Source organism: Taeniopygia guttata, chromosome 9, assembly GCF_048771995.1.
Source record: "Taeniopygia guttata chromosome 9, bTaeGut7.mat, whole genome shotgun sequence".
NCBI lineage: Eukaryota > Metazoa > Chordata > Aves > Passeriformes > Estrildidae > Taeniopygia > Taeniopygia guttata.
In genome coordinates, this window is record NC_133034.1 from 10,444,152 (window position 1) to 10,471,280 (window position 27,129).

At 38.8% G+C, this 27,129-nt stretch overlaps 2 protein-coding genes across 2 annotated transcripts in view; one reads left to right on the forward strand and one right to left on the reverse strand.

The window, feature by feature from the left end:
• COL4A4 (collagen type IV alpha 4 chain) overlaps window positions 1–7,874 on the reverse strand; it is a 67,013-nt gene extending 59,139 nt beyond the window's left edge. Inside the window, exons 1-4 of the mRNA XM_072933496.1 lie at window positions 7,750–7,874; window positions 2,582–2,773; window positions 2,300–2,339; window positions 375–452 (exon numbers count right to left, since the gene is read on the reverse strand). Of these exons, the coding sequence (XP_072789597.1) occupies window positions 375–452; window positions 2,300–2,339; window positions 2,582–2,637 (174 nt within the window). The 5' untranslated portion in view covers window positions 2,638–2,773; window positions 7,750–7,874. The remainder of the gene's footprint in view (window positions 1–374; window positions 453–2,299; window positions 2,340–2,581; window positions 2,774–7,749) is intronic.
• A 47-nt stretch (window positions 7,875–7,921) lies between these two features.
• COL4A3 (collagen type IV alpha 3 chain) overlaps window positions 7,922–27,129 on the forward strand; it is a 56,066-nt gene continuing 36,858 nt past the window's right edge. Inside the window, exons 1-9 of the mRNA XM_030280415.4 lie at window positions 7,922–8,095; window positions 18,414–18,470; window positions 21,467–21,556; window positions 23,410–23,454; window positions 23,923–23,967; window positions 24,263–24,325; window positions 25,052–25,105; window positions 25,899–25,925; window positions 26,526–26,603. Of these exons, the coding sequence (XP_030136275.4) occupies window positions 8,015–8,095; window positions 18,414–18,470; window positions 21,467–21,556; window positions 23,410–23,454; window positions 23,923–23,967; window positions 24,263–24,325; window positions 25,052–25,105; window positions 25,899–25,925; window positions 26,526–26,603 (540 nt within the window). The 5' untranslated portion in view covers window positions 7,922–8,014. The remainder of the gene's footprint in view (window positions 8,096–18,413; window positions 18,471–21,466; window positions 21,557–23,409; window positions 23,455–23,922; window positions 23,968–24,262; window positions 24,326–25,051; window positions 25,106–25,898; window positions 25,926–26,525; window positions 26,604–27,129) is intronic.

Sequence of the window (27,129 nt, forward strand, 5' to 3'; positions counted from 1 at the left end):
TTGTCATAAAACTAGAGAATGGCATGGACATTGTCTTTCAACCAGCCTCTTAGTAGAAGACAAGTATAAATTTCTATACTTTACACGTATTAGGAATTACATCTAATTCCCAGACTTCAAAGAATCCTTAATGCAAGAAAGGCACCATGATTAGTAGAAACCCAATTAGAAACAAAATTCTTTACAGTCTTAGGTTTCTTCAGTGACAGCTGTACTTGATACCAGTGACAGAATTATGCTAGTTTGTCAGATGTGTTTATGTCTGAATATTGATTTACTGATTTATCAACCATGTTGATTTTCAGGAGCAGCAATGTGCACAAAATGAACAGTACTTACAACAGTAGTTATCATTAGTTCTAATCACAACTTACCCTTGATCCTTTTTCTGGAAAGCACCGACAAACTGAACAATCCTGTCCCCCACATGGATCAATATATGCATATCCTCCCTAAAAATTGAAAGGTTATGCATTTATCAATGCACAATGGACAACAATTACATCATCAAATATTGTCAGCTGGACATATTAGCTAATTAGATGGTTTTCAAGGCAAAAGATCTCTCATCAACATAAACCTGCTGGCAAGGTAGGAGCAATAAGTAAAAGCTTATTACTTGTTGCTGTAGAAGGTGGAAGACCTTAACTACAAGTTATGTTACATAACACTAAATATTACAGCCAAATATAACTTAGGAAACCAACTGCACCTAAATTTTAACAGAACCAGAATTTAATTTGCAATAATGTAAAATTTGTAATCCATCACATTATTTTAGGAGATTGTTCAACTACAATGAATGATAAAAGGCAAAACAAGGTAAAGGAGCAAGAAGTTCACTCAGAGAAAAAACCTTGAATTTAATTCTTGTCTATTAAATGAAACAAAGTATATGCATGGTGTAATTATGCATTGCCTACTATTAATTTACTTATTTATTTTTGTTAAAATTTCTGTTATTGTCCTTTTAATAGCAAAGAAGTGACTGCTTTTTTTCATCAAATTGCATGACAAAAAAGATTATATTCAAGGGAAAATTAAAACACAACAAAACATAAATTTAGTAGATCTTCTGTGTGGTAAATGAACATGATTTCACTGTTCTTTTCTATTTCTCCAAATGTAGTAATAAACACACATCATATGCACTTATAAACTAGCTTGGAATGTCCACTAAATAACATTTTTTTCATTAAAAGTGTGTAAATTATCAAAGATATATTTAAAAGCATTTTAACAAGGAGGTAGAAGATTTAAAAATAATGTAGATAAACAAGTGAATGGTGATAAAACAAATATTTCCTCAGTGTGGGTTTTCATTATTATCAAGGTCAAGATTGTTTTTTTACCGGTTTTAATACCCAAGAGAAGACTATAGGCTCATACTTCAATGTTTCAAGGAGAAAACTCTGACAAATATTAGATAAGGAGGAAAAATTCTGTTCTTTCTATCTATACCATTTTTAGAATATCTGGAATTCCCAAACCTCATAACAGGAGGGTATGATGATCTGTCTCACAGACCAGTTGTCTTTTACACACTGCATTTCCCATGAAATTACTAATCTACTCTGCACTAGTCTCTCACATAATTGTTAGAATCTTGCCTCTCCTGAAATGTAAATAGAATACAAATTTCCAATAATGGGACTATTATCCTTTCCTCTGATTGAACAGTTATTTTTAAAAAATATTACAAACTTTAACGACTCAAATAAAAAGGGATGAGTCTGGGGACAAAAAAAATCTCTACAAAAAAAGAGCTTCTAAATATTTGAAAGAATACAAAGAGGATGGACTTCTAGGAAGGCAAGGGTATTGCAAACATAAGGGTAATATGAAGGGCAGTACAGAGAGGATAATAAAATAGATATTGAAACTATATTATATGTGAAAATTTGGCTTCAGAGAGATGGGACTGTCCATAGAAGCCAGTTTAAGATCTAGGCTAACATACAGAGCAGAATGGAGAGCTGGAATTGACATGTGCCATATTGCAGAACCATTAAGGAGACTTTATGAGGAAGGAGACAGACTCAGTGAACAAGGGAGGGTTTTCTACATCCAGCTTTCCAAAAGCACCCCAAGAAGCCAGAATTAGAATCTAGGAAAATCCAGAGCATAAAATTGCAAAATAGAGAAGATGAGTAGCAGAAAGGAAAGTCAGAACCGCAGAAATATGGAAAGGAACATAACAGTTTTCCCACAGAACTATTGATGATTTTGGTGCATGTGGTGCTACTTGTTTAAACTCTACCATTCTCTCCCTCACCTGCCTAAAGTAAATGTCACTTACCCCATCAATTCCTTGAGCTGAAAAAACAATCAGCAGATACCTGATTTAAAAAAAGAAAACTGAATTAGAACTACACTCACAACATCAAACCTTCACAAAAATTTAGCTTGTAGAAAGTGAGAAGTGATCAAGTGTGTAGTATTCTACAGGATACAGTGAAGCCTTTTTCAAAATTACTCCAACTTTGCAAATATCTAGGCATTTCTTATTACTGTTAAATTAATAGCTAAGAATATATCTCAGTGAATCTGGTTAAAAAATGTAGTGATCTGTAAAACTCACCAGGCAGCTGTGATAAGCCACTTAATCCGTTCAAATGAATCCTTTGTTAATGCCATTCCTGCTGATTGAGGATTTGTATATGCAGCACTTTTTTTTTTTTCTTTAAATGGCAGGTCTTCTCTTTCCTTCTGTTTGTGGCTGGTCTATAAACACTGTTCCATATTGGTGTTATTTTCCCCTCTGAACCTGTTTCTATTAAAATATACATCCAATGTACACATGAATAATTACAGGAAAACCAAAAATAAGTCTTAACCATTTGTGTGTTACACTGTACAGCTTTGTGTTGGCACTACATTATATTCTTCCTATTCAGGCCACATTTTATTTTATCAGCAATCCAATTATTTCAAGGGGACTATAATGAAACTGCAGATTCACATAAAAAGGTGTACAAGATTTCAGCCTAGTAAAGATAGTCTTCATTCTGTGTTTAAAGTAATGAACAAAGAGCATCTTGCATCATTATTTCTTAAAAAGTTTTCATAGCCATTTTAGTTAAAGGCATTAAGACAAAAGATGTAATACCCATGTATAGTAGAAAACCTAATGAAATTTAAAAAAACCCCTCAAGAAAGTATTTGTTATAGTTTTAAGACCAGGCTGAGCACCAGCATCTCTTGCAAATGCGGCTGGACCAGTCTGTGCCAGCATCTGAGCAGAGGAAGACCACTCTGAATGCAGAATAAGACATATGCACTTCATCTAAGAGTTCTACCCATCTGCATGGAGAGATGACAATCATTGGACACATCACCTAGAGTTTTTTAGCTTTATTTTTAGAACATCTTTTCTGCAGCTTTTTCCAGGACTTAGGAAGCTGGAAGCTCTTTGTGCAGGACTGACCAGTGGCCTCCGCAGTCCCACACAGTCAAATTGTGCATACATAAATTGCATATATAATACATAATTTGCATACACAGTGCATCCCTGACCTATGGCTTAGGTTCAACAGCAGTTTTATTTGCTGCTCCAACCTTTTTGGAAACTCAAGCTTCACAAATCCACAGACATGGCCAGGTCATGTGCATACTTTCATATCCCCCAAATAAAAAAGAAGCTGCAATCCTTTGTAATAAGGCATATCTGGCAAATGAGTCACACTGGTTATTTCAAACTGAGGGTTTAAGGGCTGGGCTTCTCCCAGGTTAGCACAGATTATCACAGGCTTCTGCTTTTTAGCACTCTAGTATTCCAAATGTGGGGAATAATTCTGAGCAAACTGAACACTGACTAGAGGTTGTTTTGACAGGGATTTGCTTCCTTTGGAGAAGCCTCTTGAGCAGGGACTAAGGATGTGAAGTGCAGCAAACTGGCTGCTCTCTGATAGCTGTTCAGGCAGCAGCCATGTGTTTGTTAAACATGGGAGGGTACAGTTCCTGAAACATTACTGGTTTACTTTCAATTATTTGGATAGTGTGGCATCTTTCTAGCCAGAATTAATCTATAAATAATATTGATTCCTGTGTATATCAAAATATATCCAAATATATCACAGTATATCCAAATCCCACAGTACTAAGAGGAGACTTTGGAAGCTGCTGTGCACTGACTGATGAATAAATAGCCTAAAGGCAGCCAGTCCATGCTGTAAGATCACTCTTTACATGTATTGTACAGTACTCCATTCATCTGTCAAATTCTTACAGTCTTGCTGTGCCCCAGTTCCCCATCTGTAAGAAAAGAAAAAAATAACAACATCCCTAAAAAAAAAATAATATTCCAACAGCATTCCTACCTCACTGATTTTTTACATTAGTAATATAAACAATATAAGCAAAATTGTGAGGCAATAAAATATTGCAAGGACTGATTGCCTCAAATGGAAAATCCAAGTCATAAAGTGTTGAGACTTTGCAGAAATGTGTTCCTGTTGCCCACTATCCATCTCATTATTTAATTATCCAAACAGCTTCTGAAAATTAAGAAGAAAATTTAAAAGAAGATTATATTTGGTACATTTGCTTTGTATTAGCAGAGAAATTTTATTTTCAAATTAAAATCCATTTTGATCCAACCCATTGACACAGTTTGAAATAATACTTAATGCATGAGTGGAAGACTTGCAATCCTCTGCTTGTTATTTTGTCATGGCTATCTAAACCCCATTATTTTCTGAACAAGTTGAATTGTTCAGTAGATAATACAATAACAGAAAGAATACAAGGTTTTGTTTAGACTGATGTGTCAAATTGATCTCATTTTTTTATGTTTTTGAAGCAATCACAACAGTTACCTCAAAAAAATATCCCCAGGACAGCACACTCACTGCCACCAAAGGAATAGGTTTCACATGAGATCACCAAACCTCACCTCAGCCTCAGAAAATAGAAAGGGAAAAGCTGGCACTATAACATAACCTAGATATTTACTTTCTAGACAGGAATCAAGAAGCAAGACCATTTCATTCTCAGTAACTCTGCTAAAGAACAAGGGACATGAGCCACAGTTTGAGGCAGACACAGCTACAATTATTGAGGTAAAAATAATTAGAGCAATCCTAACTGTATTTTCATTACAGCCAAAGGAAGCAACATTATGTACTGCAATACCACACAAGTTACAACGTCAAGGATTCAGAAGTTGTGAAATAAAAAATGGGGTTGTGTGCTCAGCTTTAATATGGTTCTTTCATGCATATAATTCAGACATTCATTTGAAATCTGTGAACATATAGCTGTTTTCCATAGGACTTTTGCCTCATTCATGATGGACATATTCGATACTCTCTCCATTCTTTCCAATAAGTCCCATTTTTTCATTTACACTGTTCTATAAAACTTTGCACTTTATACTAAATTCATACAATTTTAATGTTTCCCACAAAAATATTCCTGAAAATAGTATTATCCTTTCTTCACCATAGAGAACCAAGGAAACAAAACCAAAGTTAAAACAATTAATTATCAGTTACTGTAGAAGAAGACAAACTTTAATTAGATGCAGCTTTCAATTGCTTTCTAGAATTAAGGTTGATCTCCAGTGTTCATGTACTGGTGCTTTTGTTGCATTTTTGTGAAGTAGCTCTACAGGCAGCTGCAGGTATTCATTTTGGCAGAACTGATGCTAACCCTGCCTGGACAGCTGTTTAGACAGACAAGATTGTCTGAGTTTGTAGCTCTCAGATAATATCATGGATTAGAGTAGTATCAGCAATACAGTGTGCATCAAGGTTCCACAGGCTTGGTGTGGATGGACACTGCCAATGGTGGCAACAGTGAGCAGGGGAGAGAACATCAGTGGCTGATCCTGCCTTTGGAGCAGCTCAGTGCTCCTTTGGAGTCACAGATGTGTCCTAGAAACTCACATAAAGGCATGTATGCTTCTACGTGACAATCTCAGAGTGCAACATTACTTGCTGATTCTTAACTATAAACACACAAAACTCCCATTCAGCTGAGCCACTTAGCAGCCAGCTGCTCAAGGTCAGTGAAGGAGGTGGTTCTGCAAGTGAAGAGGATTCTTTTTAAATATTTTGCCTTTTTGGTACATCTCCCTTGCTAGCACTTTCACATTTTTGCTTTGAGCTTGCTGACTTTTTTTTTTTTTTTTTTTTTTTTTTTTTTTTTTAAATTTCCACACAGGATTTTCATCATTTAAAAATTGACTCTGTATCTCTTTATTATAGTAGTGTTTCATTCACTCAGTATTCTGTATGAGTTTCTTCATTGCCCCTAACAGTGGTCTGCCTGCTTTCTTCTGTTTCTTCCAATAACTCATTGGCCTAGTATTCAACAGCTCTCCTTTTGAGTACTATCTTCTTTACAGTGAGAGCCATGCTGGGGCATTTTGCATCGAGTTGTCATCATTTCGGAGGACTGATCACCCTCTTCCACTGTAGCCTCCCTTGGTCTGACCTCATTGTCTCATAGACAGGTTATGCACCTTTTTCTTTTTTTTTTCACTTTTGTGTAAATAAGTATCTACTTCCTTCTCTCTAACACCAGTAGGTCTCATGTTAAATACCAGTAGTGGATACTATTTCTTATACATGTTCACCATCAATCTGGCTTGAAGCCAGGGGAATTATTCCCTTTTCTCTCCATACCTTGCTGTCTATACCAGCTTGCTCTCACAGATGTTGGATATTTTAGTCAAGTTGTTTTAACATGTTGCTATATACAAGATCTTTGATACTGTAGATAATGCTCAACTCTTCCTGAGGCATGTTCTTACTGGTACTACCAAACTTTTTGGAAAAGTAGTTTCTGCTAGCCGACTTTCACATCAGATTTCATAAGAGGTTGGGTATGGTCTACTGAGTGGAGATCCAGCTTTACCCTTGTGCCTGTCAGAGAAGCTGTTATACAAAGCTCTGTGGCTAGCTTTCTGCTCACTAAAGCCTTTAGCTCTGTATTTCATGAATAGTCCTAAATTTATATACATCTATTACATAGTTGCTTTTGCTGTATCACTTCTAGTGCAAATAAAACCTGTAACATGGGATTTCCTGTATAGCATCCATGAACACCACAGACAAGCTAAGGCTGCTGTGGCTGGCACTGCAAACATGCTTTCTAAGTTTGCATCTTCTCAAACAGCACTCTGTTTGGTGAAAGGCTACCTTGAACATGCAACACTTCTGTCAATAACATAAATGTGATAAACTTTACACATTGCCGACACTTTACAAATCACAATTCGTTCTCAAAAGCTTTTTATCATATTACGTGGAAACCCTGGGGAGAAACATTTCTCGCTGTTTTCCATTTTTGCGGCGGGGCAGCATTTTGTCCCCTCTGGGAGTTTCTCATAAAGAAAACACTCGAGGGAGCGAAAGCGTTGCTGCAGGAGCTGCCGTCCGTGCCGGGGAGCGCCTCGGCAGCGGCGGGATGGCGCTGGGGGCTCCCGGTACCGCCTCGCTCCCGCCCGGTTTCACCGTGCCCTCCTCCCCGCCGGGACCCAGAGCCGACCCCGCTCCGTGCGAGCGCAGCCCGCGCCCCGTCCGGGCGGTGTCCGGGGCTGGCCCCGGCCCCGCTCCCGCGGCGAGCCCCGCGGTTCGGCCGGGCCGCCACCTGCGCTCCCGGCGGCGCGGGCGGGGGTCGGAGCCGGCCGGCAGCCCGGGACACCGCCCGCTGTCCCGGGACGGGGCTGCCCCGGCGCGCTGCCCAGCCCCGTCCCGAGCGGCGGCAGGTGCCCCGCCCGGGGCTGCCCCTCGCGGCGCTCACCTCAGCTCCCAGGCGGGAAAGCCCCGGCACCTCGCTCACTCCATGCCCGCTGAGGACGGACGGACGGGCGGCGGCCACCGGCGCTGCCCAAGGCAGGACACGCGGGGGGGATGAGGGGGTGGAGGAGAGGGGTGGCCGGGGCGGGGCCGCCACCCCGGAGCGCCGAGGCGGGTGCGGAGGAACCCTCAGGCCAAAAGCCGCGGGAGGGCGGGAGGGGGCAGAGTCGCAGCGGCCCGGGACGCCGCGCAGGCAGCGCCCAGGGGGGATGGCCGGCGGGGGCTGCCCCGGCCGCCTGGCGCCGGTGCTGCTGCTCGCCCTGCTCTGGCCGGGCCGCGCTGCGGCTGAGGTGAGTGAGCGCCGGGACGGGCGGCGCCGCGGGTCCCGCGGAGGCTGCGGCGGGCCCAGGGCACGGCGGGCTGGGCCCCGCGCTCCCGCTGGTGGGGAAGGAAAGGTGGACGCGGTGTTTCAAATGATGCGCCTCGTATGCACGCCCGGGCAGGGCGAGGCGAGGCGAGGCGAGGTGAAGTGCATCTCGCCCAGCTGCGGGGCACCGCTACCTGGGCACCTCTGCCGGGCGGGGATGGGGACGGGACAGAGGGCCCTGCACGGGGCACCGCGTCCCGCTGGCCTCAGGAGCGTCCCGCCCTTCCAGCTGAGGGCATGGCACGGGGCGGGATGGGCCCGGGGACGCGGCTGCGGGGCCCGGCCTGCGGCACAGGGGACACGGACGGCCGGGACGGAGCCGTGAGGGAGGGGATGCCCGCTGAGGCAAACACGTCATGAGCGGCATTTGCCGTCTGGACACCGCTACCTTAATGACCAAACCGTTTTACAGACTTGTCTTTCAGGCTTAATGATGAGCGTCAATAAATTCTCCTAGATCATATTGTAGTCTTTTCTGTGCCTTTCTCAAGTGTCTGGTTATAACATTTGGACTGTACATTCGCAGCTGGGAGAGGAGCAGTCAGCTGTGAGGGTACGCGGGTCGGTGTAGCTCTCAATACGTCCGGCACTTACCAAACAGAAAACTGCCGCTTTCAGTGAATTTCTGGTAGACATCAAACACACGAAACTGACAGTTTCTGATTAACCTAAAACACAAGAAAGTGACCGGTTTAGTGAATTTCAAGTTCTTTCTCCCGTAATAGTCAACAATGTTAACTTTTCCTTATACGAGTAGGTGTGAGTAAAGCGTTAACACCTTACATTAAAATCTTTACTGCCTCTCAAAAGATTTTAAGTTCACCTTTAGAAGGAAGAAATATAATTTTATACTTTGCTGTTGCTAAAGCGGAGCCACATCCTGCTGCAATTATCTGAAGCAGTCTAATTAGTAATAACGTTTCTTCTAAATTCATGCAACTCTTTCACTCACCCATTCTGGGTAGAGTCTCTGGAAGCAGCATAAGCACCTCACCCAGTATGTTGGGTTTTTTCATGTCATTCTAACTCCACTGCCAGTCAAGTTTAGTCATTTAACAAAGATCTAATTGTTTTATTTGTAATGGAATTAAAATACCTCTTAGTTCTTATGTAGAACAGAGGTACCAGATCTATTTGCAAAGTATGTGTTTTCTGCAGAGTTGTTTCAGGCTCCATCCAGATCTGGATGTGGAAGATGTGGAAGAATAAACAACTCAAGAACTATCACTCTTCTGCCCAGTTTGCTGGGTTGTTTTTTTTTTTTTTTTCCATTCTCCTCGTCCTCTGGTGATACCTGCCATCCATTGTTCTTGTTGCTCTGAAGAGGTGAATATCATCATGTGGGCTTCTGGATGGCTTTTAGCAAGCACAGGCTGTGTTCCAGGAATGTCCCCCCTCTCCCAAAACACACACACACTTTTTCTAAGCCTCTCTTCTGGCAGTTTTATCTAAACTCTTAATTAAATACTAGTGGCTTATTAGCAATTGACATGAGGTAATTGATTAATAAATCGTTGCATCTTGGCTAAACTGTTCATTGCAAAGAAATAGGCATAGCTATTATACTAAAATCATGCTACACTTTCATATGAAAATAAATTGATATTTGACCAGCAAGCAATATTTCTGCTGTTTGCATCAATTATAAAATATTTCAACACAGAAAATTTTAGGTGTAGTTTATTCCTGAAGACAGGAAAGCAAATTAGTCATTTGTGCCTGCTGATGTTTATACAGCAAATTTTAGTCCTTGCAGCTCCTCACAGAGTCCAGACTTCTTTGCCCTTAGGAGGCCGAGCTTTCTGGCACCTGCTAGGGAGTATTATTGTCTGCATTCTTGGCCACTGGCATGCTCTAATCACATCTTCTGAAAACTCAGCAGAAGTAGCATCTTCCCATGTCAAAGGCTTTTCAGCTTCTTTGATGAGCTTCTTTCTTCTTCCTTGACTTCAAATAGTGGTGTTATAATTCTTCAGATTTTTCTGCTGTTCATTTAAATATTTTAGAATCATCATCATCAATATGTTTTTACAGGATACAAGATTCTTCCTATTCTTCATCTTCTTTTTTCTTTCAGAAAAAAAATGGATTTGCTATCTCATTGCTTAATTTTGTCTAACAGCACCTGGAACTGATGGTGTCTTGGTGCAAATGTACAATTCAATTAATTGCCTTAAGTGTGTCCTGTCTTTTGGCACCATTTATGTACTTCTCTTGTATCTACAAATTAAATACTAATCTAAAAATGTTCCCTGAAATTTTTTGTTTGAATGACATGTGGTTTCAATTTTTCCAAATAGGAAAAATACCTTGGTCAACTTCATTAGCACTCAATTGATATTGTGGCATTGAGCATTTTTATGATGGCATCGTGTAAGTATTTATTCAGAACAGGATAGAGAGAGTTTATACTTCAGCAAAATTACTTGCTTGCAAGTTAGCTGCACCTCATCTTACCACCACTTTTTAATTTAACAGTATTGTAAATACTGTTGCAATGTTTGATAGCTTACAGGGTTAAATTAGGTGCACCTTATTATGTTTTTGCCTCCATCATGACATTTCATTTTTTTTATCATGTGCTGGTGGCAAAGGAGGGGACATAAAACCTTGGTGGCTGTAAGACTTGGGAAGATCTGTTTTGCATCCTCTTCCTCACTCATATTGTCTGTGACTAGATGCAAGTGTTCGTATTTCACAACTAATTTCATTTCTTACAAATGTTAGAATTTGCAAGTACTTAAAATTAATCTTCTTTGCTTCCTAATAGCAGTATTTTTTTGTTAATTATATGCAACCTATATTGCTGTCACAAGTAGATCTTAATACATGGCTCTGGAAGGGAAAAATTATGTTCTAGTTCAGCCAGCCCATGACCATCTCCAAGGCTGGTAAGAATGGCATGCAGGCTTTTTTTTTTTTTTTTTTTTTTGACCAGGAATCAAAATTTTGGAGGCACCTAGTGTCCTAGTGAGAATGTTCCTTGTCTGACAGCCTTTGGAAACACCCAGGTTCTTTGTGGCACAAGCAGCTGAGAAGGAAAGATGTGCACCTGAATATACAAGAGAGTTCATAGAGCATGTTAGAAAAACAAGTCCTCTGTGAAGTGCCCTCTTTGATTTGGTTAATGTGATCCCAGCTTCGAAGTCAAGGAGAGTGTTACTCCAAGAACTGGGTCCAACTTCTGCCAGACTCTTCTGCTCCTGATTGCCCCTACATTTATTGTAATTCAGCCATCAACTCCATAGACAAACAGGCCTCTGTCACAGCACTGCAGAGCAAGGCTTTTCCTACTGGGCCAAGAGAGGTAGCATAAATTAGCAGAGTTACCCTAATGTTTGTGCATAAAAATTGATGGATTTCTGCTGGTCTGCAGCACATTGCTCTGGTGGCCATAAATGTGAAGTGTGCCTATGTGTGTGCTGCATCTTACAACTGAAAGATGAACCTGCTTGGATGACCTAAGTAAATACCTGTAAAAATGGAATTGTTGACACTTGATGACTTTTCTAGAAAACCTACAAGGCAAATACACATTTAAGCAAAAGTCTGTAATTCAAGTTATTTTGCTGGCTGAATAATGCTATTAAAATTGTTAGAGTAGGCAGGTTCTTTTTCCACTGCTTTGCATTTCATTGAGATAGAACAATTTTATTTATGATCTGTGCTAGTAGTCTTTTCTGCAATACCTAGAGCTGACTTGATATAACAGATCTTTGAAACAGAATACTTTGCTATTAAGTGCAACTAGTATGGGATGTCCGGTCATCTGTTTTACTGTCACATTCTCACCTTACTGCCTAACAAAGTAATACTAGAAGTATGTTGGCATGGATTACAGCAGCCTAGGAGGAAGGTGAAATACAAAAATACCTTTTCCTTAACTGTTTGCAACACCAGTCTCTTACAGTCACACTGAAAATGTTCCATCTTGTCACACCTAATATATTTTTAGTTCCATGTTCATTATTTGTCTTACCTATTTTGTGATAGGGTACAAGTATCACAGGTTTACAGAGTTTCTATTTTGCCTGGCTTAGTGAAGACCTTTTAGCTAGGGCTTTGTGCTGCATTTTTCCACAGATTATTTTGGAGGAAGCTGCAGGAAGAAGTGACCTTTAATTTTTTTAATCAGTGAAATCACAGAGCCTTTCAAATAAAGAAAAACCAAAGCATGTGCAATAAGCCTTCTCTGAACAAGCTACTGTTGCTTTCATTGCTATTTGCACCACTTAACAGAAGATGCACACCAGGAATTTTATGAATATACAAATATACAGGCCTGAGGAGACAAAAATTTTAGTGAATACCATTCCCACACTCAACAGCTGGGAAGAAATACAAAATGTGTGAGTTATTGCTAACCATATTGTAGTAGGTAAGCAAAAATTCACTAGTTAAATGGTGTGTATTCTTTGTTATTAGATTGCTTTTTTAAGGTGATTGTTAGGAAGGAAGAACACGGATGAATAAGCTGATTAAACACCCTTAAGAGTTTGCTACACAAAACAAAATTGTGTGGCCTGAATGTTTAGTCTTTTTTTCCTTGGAGAAAAGAAAATATTTATTTCAGTTGTCCCCATGTGCTCTTCAAGGTCAGAAGAAGAAACCAACCCCAGAGATGGAGTTTATGGCTCCATCTTTGTAGATTTTACACATCTGAATATGTCAGGAACAGTTTGCTTCCATTTTTGATAGTCCTTATCACAGTGACTTCAACCCTAGTGAGATGATATGTAGAGTAAGGTATTGGTCATTATAAACATAAATGTAAATATATTCTGTGGTTTAGGAGAAGAAAAAGAATCATTCTCTTTCTCTAAAGAAAGAGAAATTCTGTATCTTCTCTTTATAGATCAAAAGTAATTTACAGACACAGAGCCCCTTCCCAAAACAGGAGAGTCTCAACATACAGCTTTCCAAACCTGCACACAACATACCAGCTCTACCTGGATAGACACTGAGTAATTTTAGGCAATGTCTACAAAATAGGCCACCACTACAGAGCTCACAAATCATTTGAGTTTGTGAAAACTCAGAGTGTTTGGTTTGTTCTGCATTAAAACATTTTATCTGTTTTATCCTAAGGCAGTGATGAAGACATGGGCAAAATGAAGGTTGCTAAGCCCTACTGTTCTCACACTTCCTCAATGACAATGAGTTGGAGAGAAGGGAGAAGCTCAGTAGAATTGATTGTGCTGTATCTGCTTGAAAAAGAGTATGGTTGGCATCATGGAAGTGGATGCTTATGAGACATTTGTCTAACACTACAAAAATCTCATTATACAAAATTCTTAACCAGCAGGTTTTTGCTATAAAATCTAAGAGATTTTTTTTATGACCACAAATGTTTAGGACTTCTCTCCTGCACCTCACACTGAAAGCAGCACATAACCAGTAACACAAGGCCTGTGTCACCAACAGGGCACTTTGATTCAATAGCTATTCCCTGAGCAAGGTTCCCCTTACAGGTGTTTAATGGAGCTGTTCCAACAGCTGCACTGCCTGCAGCATAGCAGTTGTCTCCTGCTGTGTCTTTTAGATCCAGGCTCTCTGTGTTGGGTGCTGTTGACCAGGCTGTTTATTACGTAAGTTACAGGTGTATTTCTTTATATGGGAAAGTCTAAATGAAATAATTTTCATCCTGTGCTAGGTATTCAACTGGTAAGCAAAATGCTGTGAATTGTGATAGCATACATGGCTGTTAACAGGAGTCTTCTAAGGTAGGAATGTCTGGCTGCCTTCCAGTTCACAAGTGACTACACAATGTTTCAGGGTTTGGGAACTGACATATTTTCCTTCATCTCATCATCTCCTATTTCTGCTCTATGTTGTCTATACTTATTGAAGGCTTAATAATTTGGTTTTGTTGTACTGGTCCAGCAATCACTAAAAAAACACAAAGTTCTTCGTGGTCTTTGATAATTTTAATGAATTCATGTTTGATGCTTAGAATGCATGAAAAACTTTTAGTATACAGATTCTAATTGTGAGACTGGTATTTTGTTTTGATAGCAATATTTTGGAGTGAGGGGATCTCATTCTCCAGGACCTTGCGTGCTCCATGGTGATTTGCAGTTGTGCAACATGAGGAATATGCTGCCAGGGTCACGTATCCACTAACCTTGTCTAGCTAGAATTCCTGACTGTGCTAATCTAGATAAGTGTCTTAATACAGGTGCATCAGAAGAAAAAGATTGTATTTATATAGCTTTTCTCACAGTGGGAACCTTTTTCTGTAAAGCTCTGCTCTCAGGTCCTCTTGTGCAAGTTAGGATAAATTTTCAAAACTGTAACTGTACCCAAGCTAGAAACTCTAGCTACCACCATAATGTTCTTCAGAAAGTGCAGCATTTAACATATGTGCAGCATACCTACCCCAACACAAATCTGAAGTGTGAATAAATGGTAGAGCAAAACTTTCCACTTCCTGTAATCACAATGTATTACTCCCACCTTTATTAGATGCAATAGAAAACAGGTAGTAAGAATTATTGAAATGGGCCTTTTGGAGTTTTAAGCACTATGTTAACATCAACTGTTGGAGCAGGGTGATTTTATGTGCTCAGTTGTGATTTATAGACACAGCTGGGATATGTAAAGTCTTTGCACTGAGACAGCTCAGGAAGAATTCAAAAATCTCCATGTGTCAGCAGCCCTTGAAAATTCATAATCAAGACTTAAAGGAGCTGGCTCACTAATACGTAATTTTTAATAAGTATTGGCATTTAAGAGAAATTACAGAAAACTTGAAATTAGCTGATAAGTTCACAGGACCACTATGATGACATGCATATTTTTAGGTTGCTCAGGATATTATAAATGAGCAGAAAGATGGAAAAAAATTAAAAAGTGGCATCTCAGAAAAACAGATATTATCCAGTAAGTCTTGTTCCACATAGTTATAGAGTTCTAATTCAGTGATTCTCTAAGTTAAAAGATAAAGACCTAATGGCAGGATAGGTGAGATGCTAATAAGTATCAAGCTTAAATGAAAAATTAGTTGTGCATTTTTAAAAATAAATCTGATCAGTTGTTAGAACATCAGTGAAGGAAAGTGACAGCTTCATCACCCACTTGAGAGACACCTGGTCTATTTTTACTGTCCACAGTAATTAACGGATATCACTTGCACTGCTTTTAATTAATTTAAAAATACCTCATGTTGCACAGTCATCTTTCATTTATGTAAACCAGGATTTACTTCAGGCATCAGTGGAGTTCACCCATGAAATTAAAGACCAGTCAAGCCAAAAGTGCAAACTTAAGCCCCACTTCAGCCACTTTACTATACTCCTACACAATACATTTAATTTCATCTCAGCTTTCATCTCAATGTCTTTATTACTCATCCTGTGTGGTCCTGGTCTGAAATATATTTAAAGAATATATGCTTGTTTCTTGCAGCAGCACATTTTTCTGCCTCTGTCTTGGGTGCAGTATTTTTAACACAAATGTGTATTTTGAAATTATTGACGAGCTATTCTGATATTCTCTGGATCTGGAAAAACAAAGAAATACTCTGACAGTTTTATATATAAATATGGGATCTTCCTCACTTGGCTCTGTTCATCTGTACTCCACCTTCCTGCCTTTGAACTATTCCTGGTAGGACTGTGCTGCCCCACCAATGTGAGTGACAGCACTCTGAGCCTGTGTAGTGACAGAATAGGAAGGCTGGCATTGCTTGCTCTTCTCCTTACAGTAAGACTTTGTCTCATCCTTTGGCGTATTCATGTTTGATAACATCCCTAAATACACTCTCTGACATTCTGCATGTAACCAGCACCACTGGAAAGTGCTGAGAATTGTGTAAGAGTCTCTCCAAACTGAGTTGCCTCCATGGCAGTGGCTGGAGTAGCAGTGCCATGCTCAGTCTGCATTAACCTTGGTATGGGTGACACCATAGCCTGTAGTATGTTATTTCTTTCTTCTTTCTGTGTCATTTCTTTGAGGAATTATGTGAAGGAGAGGACTGGAATACTTTCTAAGCAGTTGGTTAATTTACTCTCTGAATCAGGAGCAGGAAGAGGTCAGAGCCCAGTAGAATCCAACCATAGTGTAGGAAAGGCAATTCAGTGTTAGAGATAAGGTTGCATCCACTGATCAAAGCATTAACCACTGCAGTAAATGTGCCCCAATATGTACTACTGGAATTATGTGTCTGTTTAATATAACACTGTAACTATCACTAAAAACACTTTGGAGAAGATATACTCTGTAAATTACTGCAAGTGCTGTGGGGAATTTTGGTTCATTGGTGAATTGATTTGATTTGGTATTCATATAGTGATCTGGCTTTATAATTTGACCTAGATTTTAGATCAAAAATATTCTTCATCTAAATATTCGAAAGAAATATAAATTATTATTATTATAAAAATCACAAACCCAAAACCATGCAGTAAGCATGTGGCTTCGGTTAATACACTTATTTATATAGATGTTATTATGAGAATTTTGAATAAACTATTTCCTTATCTTATAACCTGGAAACATCATATTGTGGTTTTATGATCCTTTGATAAAGGAGCCACAGGCATCTTGGAAGGATGTGAAAGCATCCTGCAGTATAAGTGTGCAATGATTTTTTGGTTCAAAGCTCCTGTACAGAAGGCATAATTTAATCTTACATAAAAAATCATATGCCAAAACATTTAGTATTATGCAGTTGACTGTGTAATGTTAAATCATTGGTCTTTTCAGTTTAGTTTAGAATGATATGTGTACACAAAAAGACCTAAATAGATCTGAAAGCTTACTAATGGCAAATTAAACACATTCTAAGCATTCTGATTTATTGAAGAGCAAAGGCTCTCTTTCTTTCAAAAGTTTATTAACTTAGATTAATTGTATAGTGTCATAATTTTCTACATGTTCATGCATTTCTCTTCACATTGGATCATCTTTGATTATAAGATAAAAGGATTTGTTCTGTATCTGTACACACCAAGTCTTCTGCAGATTATACCTGTTATGGGAGAGTAATTTCATTTTTGTATTTCTCTACATGTCCTGAAAACTGTGCTTTGCATACAGATGCTAGAAAGAATCTGCTTCTAGTTTGCTTTCACAGGCAGAAATAAGGTACAACTCCATGAAGGTCTATAAAATTATAATGGTATATATCTGTGTATACATCCTACTTTCAGCAACTGCCCTTTTTATATTGCTTAGCAGACCTCTACCAATAATCAGTTTTGAAGAGAATGCTTTGGGGATGCAAGGTATTGTCATTGAATAAGGAACAAGAAAACCAGATGTCTTATAAACTATCCCAAATTTATTTTGAGACATACATCACTTTATCCTCTTGTATTGATGCTTAAAGGTTAAAAATATCTATTATATAACTGACTTGATGAATTTAGATTATCCAGTACCAAACTGATTGATCTCACCAAGAAGAAATCAGGATACTGTTTGTTGTTAATTCTGCACTAGTTCATATTTTTGTATCCCTGGTGATATAATCATATTGATTAATATAATAGTAAAGGTGGCATAGTTAGATGATTTCTGTTTCACATGATACCTTTGTTTTCCTAATTTCTGATGCAGTACCACTTGAATTCTAGCTGTCAGATCAATGTAAGAGAAAGTCTCCTTTAAGTATGACAAAGAATTAACTATTTAATGTTTGCAACTCTTTAGAAATCTAGCTTGGAACAACGAGTAGCCACCTATTGGTCTGTCTATAAGTCAGAGGCAGACACAATAATTTCTTGAGGATTTGCCTTTCATGGCCAACTGATTTTAATTTCTGCTTTATTTTGTAAATAAATGTTTAATTATCTGTTCACTGGAGGAATGCTCCCTGCAGCTGTTTTTAAATTGATTGATGGCATCATCTCACCGAAGTTCAGCCGCCTAAAAGACAAGGAGCAACTGTCAGGAATCGTCAAGTCCATAGAGAGCAGCAACAACTCGCAGCATCTTTCACTCATCGTAAAAGTTACAAATTTGAAACACTGTGACTGTTGTCATATGAGAATCCGTAGGGGGCAGTTAATTCTGTCTGCAAGATCTCACTAATGCTCTTATTTGTCTCAGAAGAAATAGTGAGGAATAATGAGACCTTTGCCACTGTTGAGAATAGCCTCTTCACAAATATTTTTTATAAAGTTGTGTTACCTGTTAAATAATTACTTACTAAAACCACTGAGATCTTACTTGCCTCTCTCCAAACAACTCAATGAGAAAAAGAATTGTATTATAAAGTTTGTGTTTTTGTTTTTCAGAACTGTGTATGCAAAGGTAAAAGTCCCTGCTTTTGTGATAGCACAAAAGGTAGTAAGGTAAGAACACATACATTTTCCTTTTTGAATATTAGCTTATCTAGTTGGAAACTGTTGGTAGATGACTTCAGTTGATACAGTGAGTGAATTTAGTGAGTGATGGTATTTTGCCAACAGGATCTACAGAGAATGATTACCTTAAAAATTTCTGTTAACTTTGGGGAAACTGTTCAACTAAGCCTTTTCAACTGAATTTTTTTACTGCATTATTATGCTTACAGCATAATGTAATGATGTTTGGACACCAGCAGAACAACTGTCCAAAGCACCAGGTCTCTTTCACTAACTCCTAACAATACCATTACCTTGGCAGCTGCTCTCCTGTTACAAAGTTCATAATGCCATCAGGAGTCTCATGTTCCATGCTTCCCTCTTTCCATCTCTGGACCCTGCCCACCCCACTTTGCCAGTTCCTGAAGGAAAGCTACACACACTGGCATCAAACAGATAAACTTCTTGTGGATCAAGCAGGGGATGAGTTTTTGGGTCCTAATCACAAACATTTTGCCAGCATTGAAGGAACAGCAAATCCATCAGCAGTAACAGATCCACAGCTCTGCCTGTTGCCAATAGCAGCTTGGCAGAGGCTCTGAGTGGCTTTTAGACAAACCTGAATTACACAAATGCCAAAAATTCTTTGAAACTCCTGCTCACAGTTGGAAGAACAACTGATTCACAAATGAAAGGGGCATTATTGAAGAAGTCATGGTTGCAGTAAGTGAGCCATGAACACAGAAGTTGCCATACTAAAGCTTATCAACAGATTCCAGACATCTATAAAGATCTAGGATTATGATTAGTCCCGCTTATTGGTCCCATCTGTTTTTATGAAGTTGGAGAAAATTTATCTGGAAGTAAATATGTTCATTTTTAAAGTATAAATTAATAAGTAGGAATGGAGAATACTAATATTTTCAGTAAAATCTCCCTGTTTATTTTTCATATTACTAGTTGGTCTAACCTAACTTTGTCCTAAACAGCGAAGTTGAAACCAGTTGAAAACCTAGAAAAAAATCAGCTGCCCACTAAAAAAAGACATATTAATAAGAATGGACACCCACAACTTGTCTTTATCAGTTCCATGGAAAATAACTGACCAATCTGTGGGTAAGAGTAAATCAGTGTTTAGACTGATTAAGTTTTACATGCAGAAAATCAGGAAAATTACATTAATCAACTTATTTTGGTCATTTTTCAGTGTTTAGAATTCTCCAACCTGAAAATCCCCCGATCTTGTTGATGTGCTAAGAAGAAAGTGCGGCTACAATTGCCTTTTCTGCGGGGAGGGTAGTGAGGTTGTCAGGGGAGCGCAGCGCTGCTCTGGGCTCGGGCAGCACCGCGGGACTCTGGCCATGGGCAGGCCGAGGAGTGGGATTTTCCTGGGAGCTGGTACCGAACCCCCTCCAGCGGCTCCTCCTGGGATAGCAGTCATCCTCCTGTGTCGGGATGCTGCTACAGAACACGCAGTAGAAAGAAACGATTTTTTATGAAAAGCTATGCCGATTTATTATATAGATCTCACACACACTTTATAATGCAATTGTTACTTTATATGTGTTAAACGATCATGGGATCACATTGTATCTTGAGAGATACAAATATATATCATTACTATTTTTAAAATTTTTATTTCATTCAGAAGCTATTTAAAATCTGGTGAGTTTGTGGGATTTTAAGAAGTGAGAATTGGTGCAGGGAAAAGCCAGAATCTTTTGGCTTCCCAGAGACATCTCTTGGCTCCTGTCGTGCATTGAATAGGACACTCAAACTTTGTCACAGCAAAATTTCACATGCTTTTTTTTTGTATAATTTTGTATAAAGCAATAGGAAAATTGGCTCTGAGAGAATTTATAATCCCATTCTCTCTCTCCCATGTCATGCTGTGATGTAAAAGGTCTTGAACCAGCAGCTCTTCACTGATGTAAAAATGAGCATGCTAAATTGCTGCTGTCTGAAACACCTTTTCCATGAGCTTCCAGGCTTGAAACACTTCATTTAAACCAAGTTAAGACTTGCATCTTCTATATTTGACTAAAAAACTGAAATGCCACTTTCACTCTAGCTTAACCTCCTCTATTCTGTTCCCATAGGTTCAATTTTGTTTCCTTTAGTTTATTTATTTGAATTTGATCTTTAAAAATCTACATGAAAAAGTAACTTGGTGTCTTAATCTCTGAGACTCAGAAAAATTGAAGATATTTTTCATGTAAAGCAAGGGGTTTTTAGTCTGTCTGAATGGGGTTTTTTTTTGCATTTGACTCCCACTATTTTCTTCCTTGGCTTTCACGAAGAGATATTGATGGTTTGGAACTGACCTTGCTGTACAGCAGAAGCTGCAGGCACACAGTCTGTGGTGATTGGGATGGGGCTGTGGGAGCCTCATCCCCATGGGCACAGCTGTGAGCAGCAGGTGAGCAGCACTGACACAATGAGCCATGGAGTGCCCAGGGGCACTGAGCAACCACCAAAGGGAGCAGAGGGCACACAGGGGCACTGCATCAACATGGGGGTTGGGCTAAATAACAAGAAGGGATGGCTCTTGAGGCCTCTGAAGTGGTATGGTGTTGCTCTCTGTGGGTTGAAGCTTTCTGAAGTTGTGTGATGATACTCTGTGTATCATGGCTGTCTCAACTGCATCACGTGCTGTGGCATATGCTGTGACAAGCAGCCATTAAGTTTCTCAATTTGTGTTGCTAAACATAATACAGAAATATTAGCAAGGACTATGTATCAGCTGCTTTCTTAAACTTTTCATGCTGTCAGATTATTTCTGTACTCTGCAAGATCCAGAGTACTATCTTGTGCTCTGATAATTCACCTGTAATTATGAGCATGTGGGGCCATGGCAGCCCAGAGATGGACCAAAAAACAGGGCAGTGGATCCACCGCAGCAGGAGAAAGCCAAGAGGTACTGAAAGCAATTAATGCCTCAGAAATAAGCTATCAAAAGAAGAATTCATGGATATTTAAGAGTTTAATTATCTTAATGCTTACAGGGTGAAAAAGGCTTTCCTGGTGTTCCAGGTCCACCTGGTCAAAGAGGCTTTCCTGGTCCAGAAGGGCCTCCAGGGCCACAGGGACCAAAGGTAGGTATGTGAGATGGAGAGATACACACAAACTACTGTGCTTGACAGCCAAAGTTAGCTATGGCTGTGTAGACAATGCTGTTTTACAAAACCAAAACCTGTCTCAGAGCTTCCCATTTGGTAGGGATGTTATTTGGTCATCAGCTGCAAGGGTCATTTTGATTGCATCAGAGTAGAGCTGATATGAACATGGGCTTTTCTTGTCAGTTGTCCATTGGCCACTGCTAAAGCAGCTGGACTAAACTGCCAGAGACAATGAACATAGGTCTAAACAGATTTTTTGCTGTATACCTCAATTTTTGTCTTAGTATCAATTAACATCTTGACATTTGTTGCTGAAAAGAAAGTAAACAAGCTAATAATGAGACAAATATGAAAAATAGATTTAAGAAAATTTGAAAGGAAACATCTCTTTCATGATAAATCTTGGTCTGTTTAGGAAATACCTGGTTGCCTGCAGTGTGGAGGGAGTGGCTTCACTGACCTGAGCTTGCTTTCTTTCCTGTATGCCTAAACTGAGGCTGAATATGAGTTTCCAATAACTCCTGCATGAATAGAAAAATTAAAAATTGTGCATTAAAAAGGATTTTATGCATATTTTTTCTTGGGGAACAGTAATCTTGCTGTTACTAATAAATTCACTCTGGTGAATAACTTATTTTTTATGTAAATATGGTGTGAACTCAGCAACAGTGTGAATCAGGAAGGTGCTGCCACAATCAGATTACGACTAGGACCTCCACTTAACTATACCTTTAACCAAATGGGTTCTATAATTTTCATTTAAGTATTGTTGCATTATCCTGTCCTATCTTATTTTTACAATACTACTCATGTAGATTTGATACATGTTATTAGGCTTTTATCTGAATTTATTGAAGTGTTTAGTACAGCATTTCCCTTGTAGTAAGTGATAATAATTCTGCAAGAATTAAGGCTAGTTTATCTAGCAAGAAGACCTCTGTTAGTCTGAATTGCCATATGTTGTAGCGTTGCCAGTTAGCCTCTCCTATCCAATGCCTCTACATGATCTGAAATTGAATGTGGCCCAGGACTTTAGAAGCTATGCTGTTCTTCACATTTTCCATTTTCTTTCTGGGAATGGTAATGTTTTCTTGCTAGCACTAAAGCTCTAAGCATCTTGAAAGAATTCCAGCAGGTTCCCTGCAGACAGTTCAGTGTCACTGTGGCATTCTTTGCTGGCTTCTTTCAGCCTTGTTCTCCCATCTTGCTTAGCCCCCTTTCAGCTTGCTCCTGGTCTTCCTTTCCATGCTCAGCAGCTCAGGTGAGAGTACATACATCTATCTGATGATTACATAAACATCACCCATGCCTGGGAACCTTCCAGTTTTTTCCTTCCTTTCCAGGGAAGCACTTCCAGGTCTCAGTTTGACCAAATCCATAGCAACTCATTTCTCAACATACATGGTTATTTATTTTGACCTATGACAAGATATAGGTATTTTTCACAATGAGGGTAGGAGGATGGTGAGACATTGAACAGGTAACCCACCCCTGGAAGTTCAAGGCCAAGTTGGATGAGGTTTTGAGCAACCCCTTCTAGTCAAAGGGGTCCCTGCCCATGTCAGGGGGGTTGGAATGATATAATCTAAGGTCCCTTCCAACAGCATTCTATGATACCCCTGTAAACACTGAAAGGGAAGAAAAGACGCCACAATTTATGCAAGTTGTATGAAATTACTGTAATAAGCCAATCATTTATTTATTTATATAGCTGGTTTTGTGTGCACATATTGGTATTGATATTAAAAATATTGTGTGTCCTATTGACATTTATGTGCTCTTTCTCAATTGAAAAGCACTGAAAGTATCACTTTTCATTTTTGATCTAGGGTTCTCCAGGGCTTACAGGCTTAGTTGGACCCAAAGGTATACGAGTAAGTGTTTGTATTTTAAACAAACTTATATGTATTAAGTGTCATGCTAATTGCCAACTTGGTTCAATAATTAGTGAAAATAAAAGCAAAACATTGTCTGATTTCAAAGTATGGTTAAAATTTATGACACGGTCTATGCAGTAGTATTATTTTTAGAACTTTTGCCCTTTTTGCTGCACCTTACATCCAAGGTTGTTGCTGTATGTATTTAATATTTGAGTGTGCAGTGGCAAAGTCAGACTAGAATACCACAAAGAGTAGTTTGGGGTTTTTTTTGTGGGCAAAACCAGTGTGTGTTACCTGTGTGCAACCATTATGCTTGGTTCACAGTCAGAAGAGTTAAGGAAGTAATGATCTTTTAATAAAATCATACTTGCATTCATTCTTATGCCTGTAATAAAAGAAAAATTGCCTAATGACATTTTGTTTAATATTCCTAATATTATTTCTCTGGTCTAATATCATTAGGGGGTCCCAGGAATACCTGGATTTTCAGGTCCTCCAGGCCTTCCTGTAAGTAAAAATGAAACTGATTAACCATTTCCCTCTTACTTCAGTCTTAGTGCACAATTATCCTCAGTTCAATGTGCTCACTCTAGTCTCAACATCAGCATTGTCTCTGTCAATTGGCCTAGAGATAAAAATCTTGGCATCAGCAATTCTTACTCATTGTAATGATTCAAGAACACATTGTAATCTGTCAAGTCTTGTGAAACATTGCTCCAACATAAACTCTTCCATTGCTTCTGTAAGGCAATATGAATGTACAAAACCAAAGCTTTTGTCAATTTTGTGCTTCTTCTTTTAGGGTGAACCAGGAGCTGTTGGCCCTCCTGGGCTCCCAGGTGTTCCAGGATGCAATGGCACAAAGGTACAAACCAAGCTGAGTGTTCTGGATTGCATCTGGCTGTGCTTGGGAATGGCCAAAAACTGTTCTAAATTTCCCCCAACCTACAACAACTTTGACTTGTTTTGCATTGTGACTTTATCAGCTAGAAAACTTGTGTTGTGGGACCAGAGAAAGGAAAAGTGCTACCTTTTTGTGCAAAATAAATACATAAATAATACATTCTAATGGCCTTTGCTAAAAGATAAGAATAACATTTGATATTTTGACAGATAATACTTTTTTCATTAAATCCAGGAGACCTGATCAGTTTTGTCCAATGTGTCCTTTTGTTGCAGTGGGTTATAAAGGAGATAGTTCATCAGTTTTATTTTGCCAGGATCTAGCTTGCAGTTGGCAATTCATAAATCCTGAAAGTAATTAAGTGAAAAGGCCCAATGTTAAGAAACAGATTTACCAGGTTTTGTTTGCTCTATGAGCATTCTGAAAGAGGGAGTCAGAATAATCCCTACTACAGAAAGTCATTGATTTCTAGTGAAACTGTGAACTAATCTGAACAGTCTAGGATAGAAGTCAAGCTGTATAAAAAGCAAGAAAAATCATCTTCTAACAAAATACAGTGGTCGTGATCTCACAGTAGTGATCTCACATTTAGTGTGATAGCATAAAAAAACTTCTGTGATCATTTGCCAAAATCAGGCCAAACAATAAACCATAAAATGCATTAACAATCACTGTTACTACTTTCAGGGTGACCAAGGATTTCCAGGTCCTCCAGGTCGAAGAGGTGCTCCAGGCCCTCCAGTAAGTGTGACATTCATGATTGTGTGCATTCCCACCACATAAAGCCAGTGCCTGGAGGAGAGTAAAGCCTCGTGTTAGCTCATACTGACAACAGTTGAAATATATAGGTGTCCCCATTTTATTAGTATGAAAACTGCATGATAAAGACCAAAGTTAAAAGTAATGCTTTATTGTCTGCATGTTGGGCCTCAACTTCTTAGCTAGTGATGGCATGAAATTCATTGACTGGAGTTAGCTCTCATGGGATACTCATGGAATTTTACACTTACATCTCTATAAGTGTCCAAGATATATTTAATAGATTGCTCTTTCTGTTTGTGCCTAAGTATCTTTGAGAAAAGAATGGCTTAATAAAGTCAGTATGAACCAGGAATTAAACCCAGAACTTCTCACTCTAGATACACTGCTTTAATCCCAGGATCTGGGTTTTTTTCACTGTAAAGAGAAACTTTTAAACAAATGGAAAAAGAATGCTGTATTTTGAATTCCAGTGGCTTCAAGTCTAATAACTTTTAAATATGATCTTTAGTTTGACAGCTTTACTGATTTTATTTATTCATTTATTAAGATCAGGCTTCAAAGCTGTTCTGCCTTCACTTGTAGAGTTGTACCTGTGAGACTGACTATTTTTAAACAATATATCATTTCTTATTAAATTGAAGTCTGGCCCAGTCATGCACCACCTTCATGAAAATAAATCACCTGAAGAGCATCAAGCTTAGACACTACGTAGAATGTGTCATTTCAGCACTCTTTTATTTTTCTGTTTCAATATGATTGTTCTTCTTCCTAGGGAGTTGCTGGTATCAAAGGAGAGAAGGTCAGTTATTTACAAGATATTGCATGAAATATTTATTGGTTATCAACAATTTGTGTGTATGTTTGTTGCTCTTTACAGCTCCATTTATGGGAAACAGAAGGTTTACCCTCCAGATGAAGCAACCACAAAGTTTGGTCCTTCCTTTGTCATAATAGCATTCACCTCACATTGCAAAATGGTCTATAATTTTTTTCCCTCAGACTGCTGTTACTGCATGTAATTAGTTTAACACTTTCAAGCACATAAAGAACTAAGCTCCTCCCCCAAACAGTTTATGAATTCATATGGAAATCTTCAGATGCACTAGAGAGTGTTTTATAGCAATAAAGAGTAACAAAAATAAATTGAAAGCAAGTGTTGTGCATGACTAATGTAGGTATATCTGAAAAGACTGCTCCTAACAGAGAACTGGGAGGCCTGCAGAAGATATATTTGGTTTCATAAAATCTTTTTTAAAGGTAGAGCTATCCATAGTAGATAGTTTCCATCATGATGTAATTCTGATGTTGCTTATTTCCCTACAAACTATATTAGAAGATTTGTTGCACTACAGAGTTCTACAGCATAACTTTTTATGTTTCTTTTTATCTAATTGTCCAGGGGTGCCCTGCAGAGGGATATAGCCAAGAGTATGGTGCAAAAGGTGATCCTGGATTACCAGGAATGCCTGGTCTCCAGGTAACTCAAAATAAGGGGTGCTGAGATAGATATGTATGAAAATATACAGTGATATATATAAACACATTGCATATAACACGAGTATGTATTAAAATTGTTTGGTGTTTTACATAACTTAAGTGTATTATGTACTTAATATAGATACAGTACTTTTTACAATTGTGTCATTGATCTCTAAATCAAAACTAGTCAGTTTGCAGGCCAGTCAGATTGCTGAAAAACAGTACTTCAGGTAGGAGAAAAACTGGTCACAAATCTTTGAGTTCACTCCTACACATATAGAATAGAACAGTTCAGTAGGAAGGGACCTATAATGGACATCAAGTCCAACTGCTAAAATTCTCATTGAAGCTAAGACTGAACAGGATAGACCAGCTCAACTTCTAGAGTACTAACAAAGGACAGAATGGTCCATATTTCAAGAATGAACATTAACAGGGGAAGGCAGAGCTGACATTTCTTCTGACTATTGGAATAAACAGAGAGCATTAAATTAAAAAGAAAAGAATATTTAATTTTCCATTTA